Source organism: Aquarana catesbeiana, linkage group LG08 (assembly GCF_042186555.1).
Source record: "Aquarana catesbeiana isolate 2022-GZ linkage group LG08, ASM4218655v1, whole genome shotgun sequence".
Taxonomy (NCBI): domain Eukaryota; kingdom Metazoa; phylum Chordata; class Amphibia; order Anura; family Ranidae; genus Aquarana; species Aquarana catesbeiana.
The window spans coordinates 284,644,964-284,660,729 of NC_133331.1; the positions used below are offsets into that span (position 1 = coordinate 284,644,964).

At 42.8% G+C, this 15,766-nt stretch overlaps 1 protein-coding gene across 1 annotated transcript; it reads right to left on the bottom strand.

The window, feature by feature from the left end:
* Positions 1-543: 543 nt before the first annotated feature.
* Positions 544-15,332, bottom strand: LOC141104663 (uncharacterized). Its single transcript, XM_073594330.1, has 8 exons — positions 15,217-15,332; positions 14,609-14,940; positions 14,218-14,358; positions 14,008-14,131; positions 13,794-13,891; positions 13,496-13,661; positions 11,120-12,385; positions 544-1,689 (listed from the first exon to the last, which is right to left on the bottom strand). Exons 2-8 carry the CDS (start codon positions 14,672-14,674, stop codon positions 770-772), a joined length of 2,781 nt encoding a protein of 926 aa, XP_073450431.1. The 5' UTR covers positions 14,675-14,940; positions 15,217-15,332; the 3' UTR covers positions 544-769.
* Positions 15,333-15,766: the final 434 nt, after the last annotated feature.

Below are 15,766 nucleotides of genomic sequence, written 5' to 3' on the forward strand. Positions count from 1 at the left end.
GCTCCATGAGATCTTCAAAGCTTGGGATATTTTTTTATAACCTAACCCTGCTTTAAACTTCTCCACAACTTTATCCCTGACCTGTCTGGTGTGTTCCTTGGCCTTCATGATGCGGTATGTTCACTAAGGTTCTCTAACAAACCTCTGAGGGCTTCACAGAACAGCTGTATTTATACTGAGATTAAATGACTAACAGGTGGACTCTATTTACTAATCAGGTGACTTCTGAAGGCAATTGGTCCCACTAGATTTTGGTTAGGGCTATCGGAGTAAAGGGGGATGACTACAAATGCACGCCACACTTTTCACATATTTATTTGTAAAACCATTTATCATTTTCCTTCCACTTCACAATTTTGTGCCACTTTTGTGTTGGTCTATCACATAAAATCCCAATAAAATACATTTACGTTTTTGGTTGTAACATGACAAAATGTGGGAAATTTCAAGGGGTGTGAATACTTTTTCAAGGCACTGTATATTACGGAAAATGCTAAAGAGAGGTGAGGACACCTCAATGGGTTGAGAAGAAGGAGGAGGAGGAGGAGGAAGATCTCACCACTGAAGTTTCTGGGCAATAGAAGAAGCCAGCAGATGAATGAGCCAACTGGGATGTACCCCTTTAAATACATTTATTATTATTATTATTATTATTATTATTATACATTTGTTCTACAGAATGAACAATATAACCTAATAAAGTAACCGTCTATTTGTCAACAGCATCGGCAGGTGTGTCTTCTCCAATGTCCAATTAGATTTCCTTGATTTAAGAAACATTTCCCGCACTCTGAGCATGGACAGGGTGCCTGTCTGTGTGAATTCTCTTATGTTCAAAATAATCCTCTTTCTGAATAAAAAATTTGCCGCATTCGAAACATGACAAGTCGGGACGCTCGCCTGTGTGAATCATCTGATGCATAAGTAGTTTTCCTTTTTGAGTGAAACACTTCCCGCACTCTGAACACGAAAAAAGACGTTCACCAGTGTGGGTTCTCTGGTGTATATTAAGTTTTTCTTTTTGAGTGTAACATTTCCCGCACTTTGAACACGAATAAGGACGCTCGCCAGTGTGAGTTCTCTGGTGTCTAAGAACATCTCCTTTCTGAATGAAGCGCTTCCCGCACTCTGAACACGAAAAGGGGCGCTCTCCGGTGTGGGTCCTCTGGTGTATACAAAGTTTTTCTTTTTGAATGAAACATTTCCCGCACTCTGAACATGAAAAAGGACGCTCACCGGTGTGAGTTTTCTGGTGTCTAAGAAGGTTTCCTTTTTTAGTAAAAGATTTCCCGCACTCTGGACATGGATAAGGACGATCGCCTGTGTAACTTTCCTGGGGTGCGAGAAACATTTCTTTCACAGTGAAACATCTCCCCGACTCTGAACTTGAACAGGGAGGCTCACCTGTGTGACTTTTCTGGTGTCTAAGGAGGCTTCCTTTCACAGTGAAACATTTCCCGCAATCTGAACATGAATAGGGGCGCTCGCCGGTGTGAATTCTCTGATGTGAAAGAAGGTGCCCTTTCTGAGTGAAACATTTCCCGCACTCTGAACACGAATAGGGACGTTCACCCGTGTGAATTCTCTGGTGCCTGAAAAGCTCTCCCTTCTGAGTGAAACATTTCCCGCACTCCGGGCACGAATAAGGACGCTCACCCGTGTGAATTCTCTGATGTCTGAGAAGCTCTCCTTTCTGAGTGAAGTATTTCTCACACTCTGTACATGAAAACAGACGCTCGCCGGTGTGAATTCTCTGATGTGTAAGAAGTTTCTTTTTCATAGTGAAACGTTTCCCGCACTCTAAACACGAATACGGACGCTCAATTGTGTGAACTTTCTGGTGTATAAAAAGCTCCTCTTTCTCTTTAAAACATTTCCCACAGTCTAAACACGAGAAAGGACGCTCACTCGTGTGACTTTTCTGGTGCATGAGAAGCTTACTTTCCTCTGTGAAAGATTTCCCGCACGTGGAACATGAAAAGGTCGGACTGGTGTGAGATCTGAGATGTCTATGAAGTTCAGACTCGATTGTGAAAGATTTCCTGCACACCAAACACGACAAAGAACTGTCAACCGTGTGAACTCCTTCATGACTTAGAGAAGATTCCTCAGGATTAGACAGATTGGTTGATGAATCTACAACGTGAGATCCTTTAAAGACGTCTGATGTAACAGGATGTGATTGATCAGAAGATTCCTCAGGGATAGAGGGATCCATTGATGTCTCCACATGATATGATCCGGGGTGTATATTTTGAGAGATAAGGTGCAATCCTGGAGAATATTGTGCAATGTCATTTTCTGCATCACAATCTGGAAATAAAAGAAGATCTCCTTCCGAGGTGCTACCACCATGATGTTCTTCTGTTAGAAAATAAAAGTAAAATATTTTTCACATTCTACTCTCACCAGTCATACATGAAAATATTAACAACTCAGGACAAGTATACGATACATCCAAACCAACTATAGCACAGTGAGTAACATTGATGACATTATTATATTTAGGAATGGAGATGGACCTTTCATATGGTGTACAGTATCTCCTCCTCATTTGTTGGGAACATGACGTTATATTGAGGAATGGAGATGGATCTTTCATATGGTGTACATTATCTCCACCTCATTTGTTGGGAACATGACATTATATTGAGGAATGGAGATGGACCTTTCATATGGTGTACAGTATCTCCTCATTTGTTGGGACTATGACATTATATTGAGGAATGGAGATAGACCTTTCATATGGTGTACAGTATCTCCTCATCATTTGTTGGGAACATGACGTTATATTGAGGAATGGAGATGGATCTTTCATATGGTGTACATTATCTCCACCTCATTTGTTGGGAACATGACATTATATTGAGGAATGGAGATGGACCTTTCATATGGTGTACAGTATCTCCTTATTTGTTGGGAACATGACGTTATATTGAGGAATGGAGATGGACCTTTCATATGGTGTACAGTATCTCCTTATTTGTTGGGAACATGACATTATATTGAGGAATGGAGATGGACCTTTCATATGGTGTACAGTATCTTCTCATCATTTGTTGGGAACATGACGTTATATTGAGGAATGGAGATGGACCTTTCATATGGTGTACAGTATCTCCTCCTCATTTAGTGGGAACATGACGTTATACTGAAAAATGGAGTTGGGCCTTTCTTGTGGTATACAGTAGTTCCTCCTCATTTTGGGAGACCATGGAGTTAAATTGAGGAATGCAAATGAAATTGTAGTTTCTGCATGTGAAGTCTATCTAAGTGGAGCCTCTGTATTGCTTTCCGCTTTACAATAAGGTCTACTCTATTATTATAATGTTAGGGGCTGCTGATTCTCCATCATGATGTTTTGTAGAAATCTATTTACCTAACAATGTGAAAATCTAAATTTCCTCAATCATCAATCCATATGATGGAGCAGTTTCTGTATTTAGTGTTCATTACTTACCTTTGCTGATATATAAAGAAGGATCCTCCTGTTTAATGTTTGCCATCAGTCCAACTTCCTCTGTAGACTGCTGATAAATCATCAAAGACATCTCCTCTTCTTCCTCTTTAACCTCAACTTTCATATATATCTGTTCTTGGTACTAAACCAACAGAATGATAAAAAAATCAAAATGTGAGCACCACCAGGCTACATAGATGAGTATCATCTCAGTCTGCAGTCATTCTTGAGTTCTACTCATCTACCTGATGATGGTGAGGGATGGTGTGATCTTCCTGTGTGGAATCCCGGGAATACAGAGGCCGGGGACATCTCTCTGGTGGGTTCCCATTACTGGATCCATCTGTAGGAAACACACACACTGACTGAATACATTGTTTCTATGTGTTTATCAGATGATGGGGGATCTAGGTGGACCTTCCATACTGCTCTCCTTTACAATAAAGTCTCCTCTTACCCGGTGATGTGAAGGGCGGCTGATTCTCCATCATGACGTCCTTGTAGAGATCCTTGTGTCCTTCTAAATACTCCCACTCCTCCATGGAGAAATAGACAGTGACATCCTGACACCTTATAGGAACCTGACACACACAATGATACAGTCACCATCCAGACACATCCCTTGTCTGTTACTGGATAATGTCCCAGAATTCCCACCACCGCTCACCTCTCCTGTCAGCAGATCAATGATCTTCTGGGTGATTTCCAGAATTTTCTGCTTATTGTTTTTCTCATGTGTCAATGATGGAGGTGGAGATGATACATGGAGACTGCTTCCAAGTATCAACGGTTCACTGCGTGTCTTCTTCACTACTTCATAACCCTGTGTAACAAGAGATGCCAACTATAAAATAAAAGTAAGTTTTTCCAAAACCCTTCTCACCTTTCTGGTCAGGTTTTATTTATTTTTTTTAAATAGAGTGATGTCATGTGATCTCCCAGAATATGCCTCACCTCTCCGTTCAACAGGTAGACGATCTCCAGGGTGAGGTTTAATATCCGCTCAGCTATTTGACTTTGGTCCTCCTCCATCCTCTCAGGGGGTCATATCATCTACACAGATCTAGATGGAACTCTCGTCTCTGTAGACAGATAATACACTGAGAATTATCTGCACTGTACTGGAATAACATCTGCAGAGTCTTCTTCCATTGTCAGTAGATCATGTTGTGAGAGGCTCTGGATGGACAGTTGGATAAATGGCTCCATATTTAGGATGTATCTGGTCTATAAACCAGAGGCTCTGGATTAAAATTCAAATAAATGGTTCTATATTTAGGATGTATCTGGTCTATAAACCAGAGGCTCTGCAAATATTATTTTTCTCTATATATGTGTATATAACCTGCTTGAGATAAAAGACATCACAGTGACTATGGAGGAAGAGGACGGACATGACGGGGGGATTACTGGGTGTAAATATAAAATAATATCTTATTACCTCCTCTACTGCCAGTTCCAGTAATGTCTTCTCTCTACTTCCTCCCGACTCACCTCTCACCCAGAACTTCCTGTCTGGGAATGACATCACTTCCTGTCTGTACATTTCAGTCATAAATAAGTAAAATCTCCACATGATATTGAGTATAGGAACCTCAGTCCTTGTTGTTTTTCCTCGCTCAGTGTCATGTTATATACATCATTCGCCATTTGTAATATTAATTACGTCTTTGATTTATGTCAAATCAATCTAACAGAACTTTGATTACAAAATAATCCAAGTTTGCAGAAAACAAACCTCTTTCTTACCAATTCCAAAATTGTAAAACAACAGTGTGTGTACTTTAACCCTTTCTCTGCCAGGTCCTTCTCTATTTTTCACCTCAGGCGGCCATTTTTTAAAATTGTATTATTAATATCACGGAATGCTCGCAGCGTAGCTCTATGGTGGAGAGTCACACAGCCGTTCGTACTCGAGCGTGTTCGGAGACGGCGCACTCGCCTGGGTCGCAGACCAGGGGACTCGGTCTTTACGGAGTAGTAGAAGAAATGTGTGTGTTGCGCTGTTGGTGGACAATGAGTGATAGGAATCTGGAGCGGTGAATTATCATCAAAATTTTTTTTAAACTTACATGAAAATTGGCAAAAATGTGACTGAAACTTTAGCTCTGTTACAACAGGCTTATGATGAACATTCCGTGAAGAAATCAAGGGTTTTTGAATGGCAATTCAATCAGTCTCTTAAATGTTAAGAAATTTCACAAATGTAATAACTGTTTAGTGTTTTGTGTGTATTTGTGTGTGTGTGTGGGGGGGGGGGGGTGTACTAATGGGGGATTTTTTGAAAATCCCGGAGTTCTGCTTTAACTAGTTGCCACCCGCTCACCGTCAAATGACGGCAGGGGAGAGGGTGGGGGCGAGCAGCGTGGCGATCGCGGCCGCGCCGTGTTTCTAGGACATTGCGCGACCCCGATCTCTGTAAAGAGGCGCGTCCACGGCTCTTTAACCATGTGATCGGCTGTGTCCAATCACAGCCGGTCACATGTAAACACGGAGATGCCGGTAATCGGCAGAGTGTGTGGCGAGGAGAGCGGATCAGCGGCATCTCCTCGCTGGGGGACATCTACACATGTAATCAGGGCACTGATCATCATATACATATATAGCGCCAACAGTGGCAACAATTAGTGCCAACCAGTGGCAGCAATCAGTGCCCACCACTGTCCACAAGTGCTACCAATCAGTGCCCATTAGCGATGCCAGTCAGTGCTGCCGATCAATGCCCAGTGTCGCCCATCAGTGCCACCCATCAATACTGCCTATCCGTGCCACCTATCAGTGCCGCCTATTAGTGCCCATCAGTGCCACCTATCAGTGCTCATCAGTGCCACCTATCAGTGCTCATCAGTGCCACCTATCAGTGCCCATAAGTGCGGCATATTAGTGCCTTCTCATCAGTGCCACCTAAACAGCCTAATCTCCCCCTCCTCCGCTCACACATAATGAAGGGTAGGCACAATTTGCCATCTTTGGGCACTGGATGATCTTGTCCCAGCACTGCTGGTAGGCTCAGACGAAAGACACCCAGAACACCCAGCGGCAATAAGGGACCTCGAAAAGGGACTTACATGAACTTAGCTGGTTTCACCTGGCAGGATGGGTTAAAGGAGGGTGATAAAAAGCTAGTTTTTACCTGAGTGGGGCTTTAATAAGTAAAAAAAAAGATTGTAAATGTTAAATAAAAGTGTATTTTATGTGTGTATATAGGGGTGGCACCTTTGCTTCAAGCCATACCCGAACACTTTAGTGGCCTGGGACACCCCAAGGAGAGTAGTAATGCGGTGCGCATAGCGTGTCGCAACAAACAGTGGGTGTGGCCTAATTGCTCTTGCTGACACCATCGCCCTGCCCCGAGTGATGCTGAACCTGACCCCAGACAGCTATCCGCAGCTCCCAGATGGCAACAGATTTGTGTCTCACTATCTTGGTTATCTGGGGAGCCACAGCCTGGTCTGAATAATGTGTCCGGGTTTCAGTCCGTCTGAAACCCGGACACATGATTCAAAACCTGGACTGTCCGGGGGAATCCCAGACAGGTGGCAACCCTATGTGTGTACCTTGTGCTTATGTATAGGGGGCGGGTCACGTATTATTCTTTTATTGCTATCTATGTTTTATTTATGTTTTTACTTAAGCACTGTCACCGAGGGATGTTAAACCCTTTGGTGATGTACACGCACATGAACTTTAATGGCATCCCAGTCTTAGTCTGTAGGGTTCAATGTTGAGTTGGTCCACCCTTTGCAGCTATAACAGCTTCAACTCTTCTGGGAATTCTTCTCCTCTGTCGCTTTCCACACTCGTACCTGAAAGCAATTCCCAGCTGCCAAAATGACAGCCTGGAGTTGCCGTGAAAATCCAACAACTGTAATAGCTACTGAGGTCATAGAAACAAGCCATCTGATACAGAATTTATAAACATTATTCAGATGGGCGATACACTATATTACCAAAAGTTTTGGGACGCCCACTTTTACACACACACATGAACTCTAATGGCATCCCAGTCTTAGTCCATAGGGTTCAATATTGAGTTGGCCCACCCTTTACAGCTATAATGCCCTGTACACACGACCGATTTTGCCGTTGGAATAAACTCCGAAGGTTTCTCCGACGGAATTCAATTCAAGCGGTCTTGCCTACACACGGTCAACCCAAAGTCCGACCGCCCAGAACGAGGTGACGTACAACACGTACGATGGGACTAGAAAAAGGAAGTTCAAAAGCCAGTAGCCAATAGCTTCCGTCTCATACTTGCTTCAGAGCATGCGTTGTTTTTGGTCTGTCGGAACAGCATACAGACAATCGGTTTTCCCGATAGGAGTTGGTTCCGTCGGAAATATTTAGAACATGTTCTATTTCTAGGTCCGTCAGAATTAAAAAAAAAAAAAAAAAGTCCCATGAGGCCTACACACGATCGGAATAGACGATGAAAAGATTCCATCTGACTTTTTCTGTTGGACATTCCGCTCGTGTGTACGGGGCATAACAGCTTCAACTGTTCTGGGAATTTTTACCCTCTGTCGTTTATACCTGAAAGCAATTCCCAGCTGCCAAAATGACAGCCTGGAGTTGCTGTGAAAATCCAACAGCTGTAATAGCTACTGAGGTCATAGAAACAAGCCATCTGATACAGAATTTATAAACATTGTTCAGATGGGCGATACACTATATTACCAAAAGTATTGGGACGCCTGTCTTTACTTACACAGAAAATTTGTCCTGAACCTTGTGGACAGCCTTCCCAGAAGAGTAGAAGCTGTTATAGCTGCAAAGGGTGGGCCAACTCAATATTGAACCTTACGGACTAATGCCCTGTACACACGGTGGGATTTTCCGATGGAAAATGTCCGATCGGAGCGTGTTGTCGGAAATTCCGACCGTGTGTGGGCTCCATCGGACGTTTTCCATCGGATTTTCCGACACACAAAGTTTGAGAGCAGGATATAAAATTTTCCGACAACAAAATCCGTTGTCGGAAATTTCGATCGTGTGTGCACAAATCCGACGGACAAAGTGCCACGCATGCTCAGAATAAATAAAGAGATGAAAGCTATTGGCCACTGCCCCGTTTATAGTCCCGACGTACGTGTTTTACGTCACCGCGTTCAGAATGATCTGATTTTCCGACAACGTTGTGTGACCGTGTGTATGCAAGACAAGTTTGAGCCAACATCCGTCGGAAAAAATCCTAGGATTTTGTTGTCGGAATGTCCGGACAAAGTCTGACCGTGTGTACGGGGCATTAGACTGGGATGCCATTAAAGTTCATATGCGTGTAAAGACAGGCGTCCCAATACTTATGGTAATGTAGTGTCGGTCAAAGAGAGCACAAAATAAAAAAATCCAAAGTCTTTATTGTTCAACTGGTTACAACAAGCAGGGCAAAGACATGGCTTCTCACCAGGGTAAGACCTTTGTTGTGCTAAAATACTTCAGTTTTTTATGCACTGGTTGCATACATATATTTTAATTTACTGTATAGGAAAGTGTCTTATCCTCTTCCTATCAAATTTCATAATTCATTTTCCTCGGGACTAAGAAATCTCCGGATTGTAAAGTTCTGGATCCATGTCTTGGTTAACGGGTTTTCCCCCCAGACAGTCTTATTTGATGTCCTCATTTTTCATTTCATATAACGCATCCTTCGTTGCCAAGTGGGCCTAAAAAGAAGACCTAAAAATGGGGACCTACTGGAGGACATTGGGCACATCCATTGTTCTGATGCCTGACTTCGTCAACTTGGTGTTCCGAGAGTCGGCCTTCAGTTACTGCCAGGGCCATTACAAAACAAAACGATAACAAAGTAACATAGTATAACAAACAAAGGGACTTTGTCTAGACAACAATTTTATAAATACCTTCAACTATGGCATGCCTTACAGACCCAAGCTCACCATTCCAATCTGGTGTTCTCTGACCATCCACTATTGAGAAATATATTACGTGAACAAAATAAGAAAGGCATGATCTCACAAATTTATTCTACTTTAGTTGCAACCATAAAAGATGTGGCTAAATTGCCATGTAGACGTACTCTATGTTGTCAAAAGTATTGGGACACCTAGTTTTATAAGCACATGAACTTTAATGGCATCCCAGTCTTAGTCCGTAGGGTTCAATATTGAGTTGGCCCACCCTTTGCAGCTATAACAGCTTCAACTCTTCTGGGAAGGCTGTCCACAAGGTTTAGGAGTGTGTCTATGGGAATGTTTGACCATTCTTCCAGAAGCGGATTTGTGAGGTCAGGCACTGATGTTGGACGAGAAGGCCTTGCTCGCAGTCTCCGCTCTATGTTCCGCAGTTATGTTGGAACAGGAAGGGGCCATCCTACAAATTTGGGAGCATGAAATTGTCCAAAATGTCTTTTGAGAGTTTAAGAGTTCCCTTCACTGGAACTAAGGGGCCAAGCCCAACCCCTGAAGAACAACCCCCACACCATAATCCCCCCTCCACCAAATGATTTGCACCAGTGCACAAAGCAAAGTCCATAAAGACATGGATGAGCAAGTTTGGGGTGGAGGAACGTGACTGGCTTGCACAAAGTCCTGACCTCAGCCCAATAGAACACCTTTGGGATGAATTAGAGTGGAGACTGCGAGCCAGGCCTTCTCGTCCAACATCAGTGCCTGACCTCACAAATGCGCTTCTGGAAGAATGGTCAAACATTCCCATAGACACACTGCTAAACCTTGTGGACAGCCTTCCCAGAAGAGTTGAAGCTGTTATAGCTACAAAGGGTGGGCCAACTCAATATTGAACCCTACGGACTAAGGCTGGGATGCCATTTAAGTTCATGTGGGTGTGTAAAGGCAGGTGTCCAAATACTTTTGGTAGTATAGTGTACCCACCTATCCAAACATAACTAAACTACGAACCAACATGTGTAGTACGCTCTGACCTTGTGCTGCATTGTCTCTCTCCACTGTGCACCTTCAGGCAATTACAAGCTGTCAAAATGACAGCCGGGAGTTGCTGTGTAAATGTAATAGCTGATGCTTGAAGCTGTTATAGCTGCAAAGGGTGGGCCAACTCAATATTGAACCCTATGGACTAAGGCTGGGATGCCATTAAAGTTCATGTGTGTGTGTAAAGGCAGGCATCCCAATACTTTTGGTAGTATAGTGTATACATGATCCGGCACACAGCTGCCACCCTGTAGCAGGACGTAAAGTGGTTAAGCATTACCAAAATCACTGCTCCCAGCCAAATTTACTTTTTTTACTTTTACTTTTGTACACGTCCCATAGGGAAGTTCCCAGCCACCCCCCCCCCCCCCCCCCCATGCCAATTTTGACAATTCATTGCCTTTTAGCCTAGAAAATAATGGTCAGCTCCCATTGATTTCAATTAGGCTCAAAATTGCCACCCAAACCTTCTGTTCACCAAACTTTATTGGAACTGAACCCAGGCATGTTCAGACCCTCACCAATAAGTAAGACGGAAGACAGAGCCAACAAGGCTGATAGGAAAAGTTTATCATTTCCAACAAACCCCAATGTGTGCAGAAACAGAACCAAGAACTGGATGAGGCCGCTACAGCAGATGTGAGCTCTCTGATGTCCAATCAGATGTCCTGTCTGGGTGAAAAATTTCCCATATTCGAAATATGCATATTGGTGTCCTTTGTGTGAGTTCTCCGGTGTTTATAAAAGGTGCTTTGGTCAGCAAAACATTTCCCACACTCTGGACAGGAATACGGACGCTCACCTGTGTGACTTCTCACATGCCTCTGAAGGATTCCTTTCTCAGCGAAACATTTCCCGCACTCCGGACAGGAATACGGACGCTCACCTGTGTGACTCCTCACGTGTGTCTGAAGGTTTCCTTTGTCAACGAAACATTTCCCGCACTCTGGACAGGAATACGGACGCTCACCTGTGTGACTTCTCTGGTGTGTAATAAGGCTTACTTTCTGAATGAAACATCTCCCGCACTCTGAACATAAAAACGGACGCTCGCCAGTGTGAATTTTCTGATGCCTAAGAAGGAGTCCTCTTCGATTGAAGCATTTACCGCATTCTAAACACGAATACGGACGCTCACCCGTGTGAGTTCGCTGATGTAAAAGAAGGTTGGGTTTTTGAGTGAAAGTTTTCCCACGTTCCGAACACGAAAAGGGTTTCTCGGCTGTGTGAATTCTTTGGTGTAATTTGATGTCTCTTTTACGTGGGAAACATTTCCCGCACTCTGAACAGGAATACGGACGCTCACCTGTGTGACTTCTCTGGTGTGTAATAAGGCTTACTTTCTGACTGAAACATCTCCCGCACTCTGAACATAAAAATGGACGCTCGCCTGTGTGAAGTCTCTGGTGTCGGACGAGGTTGGCTTTTCTAGTGAAGCATTTCCCGCACTCTGAACATAAAAACGGGTGCTCACCTGTGTGACTTTTTTGGTGTATAACGAGGCTTGCTTCCCTAGTGAAGTGTTTTCCGCACTCTGAACAAGAAAAAGGATTCTCACCCTTGTGACTTTTCTGGTGTGTAAGAAACTCGCTTTCCTCAGTGAAAGATTTCCCGCACTCTGAACAGGAAAAATTCTCCCTGGCATGAGTTTTAAGATGTAGAAGAAGTTCAGATTTCCTCTTAAAATATTTCCCGCACTCCAAACAAGATAATGAACTCTCTCCTGTGGGAAATCCTTCATGGATTAGAGAAGACTCCTTGGGTATAGATGGAGGTGTTGATGGATCTGCACTGTGAGAATGGAGATGGAGATCTGAAGTAACAGGATGTGATTGGTCAGAAGATTCCTCAGGATTAGAGGGATCCATTGATGTCTCCACATGATATGGTCTGTGGTGTGTCATTTCACTCATTTGGTTTATTTCAGGAGAATATTCAGCAATCTCATTATTTTCCGCATCATCATCTGGAGATGAAAAAATATCTCCCTCCGAGGTCTTCCTGACATGGTGTCCATCTGTTAGAAAGTAAATTTAAAATATAAAGGAATTCACATTTTGCAGTCACCAATATTATATGAAAATATTAAATAATCAGATTACGTACAATACACCAAACCAACTATGATACATGAGGTACCACTGATTGTACATTGATGACATTGGAATATTGAGGAACGGAGATGGACCTTTCATATGATGTACAGTATCTCCTCCTCATTTGTTGGGAACATGATGTTATATTAAAGAATGGAGATGGACCTTTCATATGGTGTACAGTATCTCCTCCTCATTTGTTGGCAACATGACGTTATATTGAGGAATGGAGATGGACCTTTCATATGGTGTACAGTATCTCCTCCTCATTTGTTGGGAACATGACGTTATATTGAGGAATGGAGATGGACCTTTCATATGGTGTACAGTATCTCCTCCTCATTTGTTGGGAACATGACGTTATATTGAGGAATGGAGATGGACCTTTCATATGGTGTACAGTATCTCCTCATTTGTTGGGAACATGACATTATATTGAGGAATGGAGATGGACCTTTCATATGGTGTACAGTATCTTCTCCTCATTTGTTGGGAACATGACCTTATATTGAGGAATGGAGATAGACCTTTCATATGGTGTACAGTATCTCCTCATTTGTTGGGAACATGACATTATATTGAGGAATGGAGATGGACCTTTCATATGGTGTACAGTATCTCCTCCTCATTTGTTGGGAACATGATATTATATTGAGGAATGGAGATGGACCTTTCATATGGTGTACAGTATCTCCTCCTCAGTTGATTGGTAGTGTGATAAATAGTAATTGGTCCAACTTGATGGATTTATGTCTATTTTCAACCTATGTAGCTATTTAACTTCATCATTCTGGTAGAATTCTTCTGGTAGGTAAGATTACGTTTTTCATATAAAACTGGCATCTCAAACTCACCTTGTCACACAATTATACAGTATATTAGTCTCATCCTACCAGAGACTGGTAAGTTTTGTTAATAATCAAAAATTTTTGCTCCAAGCAAAAAGAAAATTGGAATACTTTCTGAATTTTAATTTCATCTAGGTGGACCCTCTGTATTGCTCTCTCCTTTACAGTAAAGTCTCCTCTTACCTGGTGAAGTGAGGGGCGGCTGATTCTCCATCATGACATGAAAAGATTCCTCATCCTTAATTGGGATCATCGTGCTGCCCTCTTCCAAGGACTGATGGCCCCTCACATATGTCTCTTCTTCTTCTTCTGCTTTAACCTCAACTTTTATATCTATCGGATCATCACCCTAAACCAAGGAAATGGTTGACAATTATAAGTTATAATGATGCAAGACCACAAATAAAATGTTTTGTAGGGTTTACACACTGTCTTTCATTGTTGAGTCACATTCATGTTCTAGATGTTCCATCCAACCAACCTGATAACAGGGTGCATAGTTATGATCCTTCTGTGTAGAATCCCGGGAATACAAAGGATGGGGACATCTCTCTGGTGGATTCCCATTACTGGATCCATCTGTAGGAAACACACACACTGACTGAATACATTGTTCCTATGTGTTTATCAGATGATGGGGGATCTAGGTGGACCCTCCGTACTGCTCTCTCCTTTACAATAAAGTCTCCTCTTACCCGGTGATGTGAGGGGCGGCTGATTCTCCATCATGACGTCCTTGTAGAGATCCTTGTGTCCTTCTAAATACTCCCACTCCTCCTTGGAGAAATAGACAGTGACATCCTGACACCTTATAGGAACCTGACACATACAATGATACAGTCACCATCCAGACACATCCCTTGTCTGTTACTGGATAATGTCCCAGAATTCCCGGCACCGCTCACCTCTCCTGTCAGCAGCTCCATCATCTTCTTGGTGGCTTCTAGAATCTTCTCATCACTGTTTCTCTCAGAAGACAGGACAGTGATGTGTCTATGGCTCCCTACCTGATGGCCCCCAGATGTCTTCTTCACTAGCATGTAATCCTATCAAGAGATATCATGAGAAATTTTAATGATTACATGAAGTTCAGGCTGTGATATACCCAGAATCTCCCCCAAATCAGGTCAGGTCATATTATCTGTCACCTTCACCTAATGCAGTCAGATCTTTGTTTCATAAATTGAAAGATGATTGTGTAATGATCCCAAAATCCTCCTCACCTCTCCGGTCAGGTTTGTGTTTTATTAATAGAGATAAGAGTGATGTCATGTGACCTCCCAGAATCCTCCTCACCTCTCCAGTCAGCAGGTAGATGATCTCCAGGGTGAGGTCTAGTATTCTCTTCTCCATGCTCATCATATGATCTTCAGAGGGCTCTTCTCTCTGGAGATAATAACCTGATAATGATCTGTACTGGATGAGTAAAGACAGTCTTCTTATGCCTCAAATGGGTTAATATTCCATATTGCAAGCGTATTCATCGGTCTCATTGAAGGTAAATCCAAACTCTAGGCAAACTTCTTATTTTAGTTTTGGATAGTGAGGAGAAGGGTTATAACTTCTATGGAGGTTGTTTTTCTGCCTGTCCCCTTGTTAGGAAAATTTCCCCTAACTGTTCATTTGACCTGTATAAGACAAAACAAGAAGTGAGTGGAATCCCCTGTGGGGACATAGATAGCTGAATAAATGGTTCTATATTTAGGATGTATCTGGTCTATAAACCAGAGGCTCTGGATGGACAGTTGGGTAAATGGCTCTATATTTAGGATGTAATCCTCTATCTATATATGTGTGTATCATCATCTGCTGGAGATAAAAGACATCACAGTGACTATGGAGGAAGAGGACGGACATGACTGGGGGGGGTTACTGGGTGTAAATATAAAGTAATATCTTATTACCTCCTCTGCTGCCAGTTCCAGCAATGTCTCCTCTCTACTTCCTGAAAACTCCCCTCTCATCCAGAACTTCCTGTCTATGCTTTACATCACTTCCTGTATGTAGCCTCTCCTGCATCCTGTCTGAATATTAGATCACTTCCTGTCTGTGTCCACATAGCATAAGTTATGCTCCGCCTAGTGGAGATTTGTTAAATATGCAGCCTGTTATTTTTCATGGTGCATCCTTCTATTAGGTTGCATGTATTATACACATGCAGATTATACCTACCACCTTTTCCAATCTGATCACCCACCTCTTGATTCATTCCACATCAGTACCTGCTTAGTGAGCAAAAACTATTGTCCATTAGTTTTTCTCCTGTTATGCCGTCTACACGCGGTCGGAATTTCCGACAACAAGCTCACACTGTTATGCCGCCTATTTGCTGTCGGAATTTCCGACAACAAATGTTTGAGAGCTGGATCTCAAATTTTCCGATTCCGAGCGTGTGTAGACAATTCTGACGCACAAAATTCCACGCATGCTCTGAATCAAGTACGAGACGGAAGC